Raw genomic sequence first — 2,389 nt, 5'->3', positions numbered from 1 at the left:
AAAAAAAAAAAAAAAAAAAATGATATGCCATAGTATAAAAATACAGAATGCATACCGTGGAAGGACAAATATTGTTTTGTAAAGTTTTTCAATATATATATAAATGTATATTAGATGTATATAACATGTATTTACATGTGTAATAATTGTAACTACAAATGTGTTCCCCGCGCACACACACACACACACACACACACACACTCAAGCTTGGACTTGTTTTGTAAACTGTTTCGCAGTGTGGGTCTTGGTTCCAAGTTTGAAAACCCTTAAAACAGAGGATCCAGAAGGATCCGGGCAAGGTAAATTCAAGGTCAAGGGAGAGTCCCTTTTCTGTCCCCCAGCCATCCAAAGCAGTTAACGGAGGGAGAGGAAATGTCGTGTGGGGGAGGGCACCAAAGAGTGAGGCCAAACGTGGAGAAAGAGCGCGTCAGGACTGGGTGGTGCCGGGCGCCTTCTGCCTTAGTCAATTGAGGAACTTGGAGAGGTTGACTTTGGGTGCATTCCTTAAATACTAAACCGAAAGAACTTTCGCGTTTCTTGTCCCTGAAAAGCTTGCAACGGTGAAGGACTCGCGTTGCTCCTTGAGGTGACCCTATAAGGGGTCAGTCCCAGCCAAAGGAATGATTAAGATTATTACCAGGGGCCAGATGTAGGGCGGTGGGCGGGGCGTGGGAAGCGCGGGAAGTCCGGGCAGGGTAGGTCCACAAAGCGATTCACGTCGTGCTCTGCACAGCCCACCGGAGGGAACAAGCAGTTATACACACTTTTGGGACCCCTATCGAGGCGAGACCCAGAACACGAGTGGAAGTGCGCTCTTTTCGCCGGCCAGAGGCGCCATCCGCCAAAGAGCAGTACTCGTCTCCGCCCCAAGCCAAGCAGCTGGAAGGCTCCGCGTCTACAAGCCGGGCCCCCACGTGACATACTGCGCGGGCCACCGCCTCCACCGCGCCCAGGCCCCGCCTCCGTGACGTATCACCGCCCTCTGCTTGTCCGAGCGTTCGGCTCTTTTGGGTTCGCTGATTGGCCAGCCCAGGTGACAGCACCCACCCCCACCCCCTCCGACACGCCCCTGGAGCCTTGGGGAACGCGGTGGAGGGCGGGGCCTGGGCCGGAGGGGCGGGGTGAGAAGGCTGCGCGCGGGTAAAGGGGCCGCCTCGAGCGCGGTCCGAGCGTTCAGCGGACGCGCGCGGCCTCGCTCACAGGACTCGTCACCCGCCCCTCCCCCTCCCGCCGCCGTCACCCGGGAAACCGGCCTCAATCGCTGGCGGACCTGAAGCTGGTTTCATGGCAGCCTCAAAGAAGGCAGTTTTGGGGCCATTGGTAGGGGCGGTGGACCAGGGCACCAGTTCGACGCGCTTTTTGGTGAGCCCGGGGTGACATTTGAAGAGGCGCTGAGCCGGGGAGGGAGTTGGGGGATGGAGGTGGTGGCTGTTGTGTCCCCATCCCGCGTCTCTTCAGCCCGGGACCCCGGCCGCTGGGCAAGGGAGGGAGGCTGGAACGGGACCTACCATATTAGGGGTGCTCCACCTGGGCCTGGGGGACCTCGGCCTCTCGTGACCTCCACGGCCGAGTTGAACGGTCTCAGTTTTGGTAGCGAAGCTGAGTCAACTACTAATGGGGTGACTCTTCCCCCAAAGGGAGCAGGGACTGTCCGAGCATCCGCGCAGAGCGGCCCGCTTGCAGGAGGGGACAGGTGGCCACATTGACGGCTACCTCGTTCTTCCCCAGGAGCATTTGGCCTGCGAGACACAGGACGTCCTTGGATGGGGGGAAAGCTGTGTCACGGCTGTGGTAGCTAACACAGCGCCCTTTCCAGCAGTAGAACGAATAAAGTATTGGAGTGATGATGCGTTGTCATCCTCTCCCACAGAAATTGCAGAGGGTTGAATAGTGGGGAGGGTGGCAGAACAAATTAGGAAACAATCACACTACACTGCTTTTGCCAGAATATTTAATTCTGAAGATTCGGAAATTTCAGCTCTGAGATTGTCCTCACTGTGCTTCCCAGCATAATGTGAGATGGAAATTCGGTTTCTCTTTTTATTTATCATGTGTGACAGCAAAGTTTTATCACAAAAGATTTCTATTTAAGTTACTCTGCTGATTAATTTTTGTGCAATTAGGAAACTTGCTCTTAAAGTGACCTAGCACTGAGTTCAGTAGATAATTTAAAAGTAATTGAGGCCGGGCACCGTGGCTCACGCCTGTGATCCCAGCACTTTCCGAGGCTGAGGCGGTTGGATTACCTGAGGTCAGGAGTTGGAGAGCAGCCTGGCCAACCTGGTGAAACCCCCTCTCTACTAAAAAATTCAAAAATTAGCTGGGCATGGTGGTGGGCACCTGTAATCCTAGCTACTTGGGAGGCTGAGACAGGAGAATTATTTGAACC

General features: G+C 54.4%; 1 protein-coding gene across 14 annotated transcripts in view; it reads left to right on the top strand.

Annotated features, from left to right (window-relative positions):
• The first annotated feature begins 1,100 nt into the window (after window positions 1-1,100).
• The window catches only part of GK (glycerol kinase), a 78,586-nt gene continuing 77,297 nt past the window's right edge, over window positions 1,101-2,389 (top strand). For 7 of the 14 annotated variants that reach the window (XR_005203381.1, XM_037745691.1, XM_017548480.2 and 4 more), the window contains exon 1: window positions 1,137-1,362. Coding sequence is in view for 13 of the 14 variants with exons in the window: in XM_037745691.1 (XP_037601619.1) it covers window positions 1,285-1,362 (78 nt within the window). In the remaining variant the exon portion in view is untranslated. Of the gene's footprint in view, window positions 1,363-2,389 lie in introns of all 14 variants that reach the window. The other 7 variants (XM_017548489.2, XM_017548486.2, XM_037745694.1 and 4 more) reach the window with 2 other exon arrangements.

This window comes from Cebus imitator, unplaced genomic scaffold (assembly GCF_001604975.1).
Source record: "Cebus imitator isolate Cc_AM_T3 unplaced genomic scaffold, Cebus_imitator-1.0 Scaffold208, whole genome shotgun sequence".
Lineage (NCBI taxonomy): Eukaryota > Metazoa > Chordata > Mammalia > Primates > Cebidae > Cebus > Cebus imitator.
Note: the sequence above shows the minus strand (reverse complement) of the source record. Positions and strands in the feature narration are given on the sequence as shown.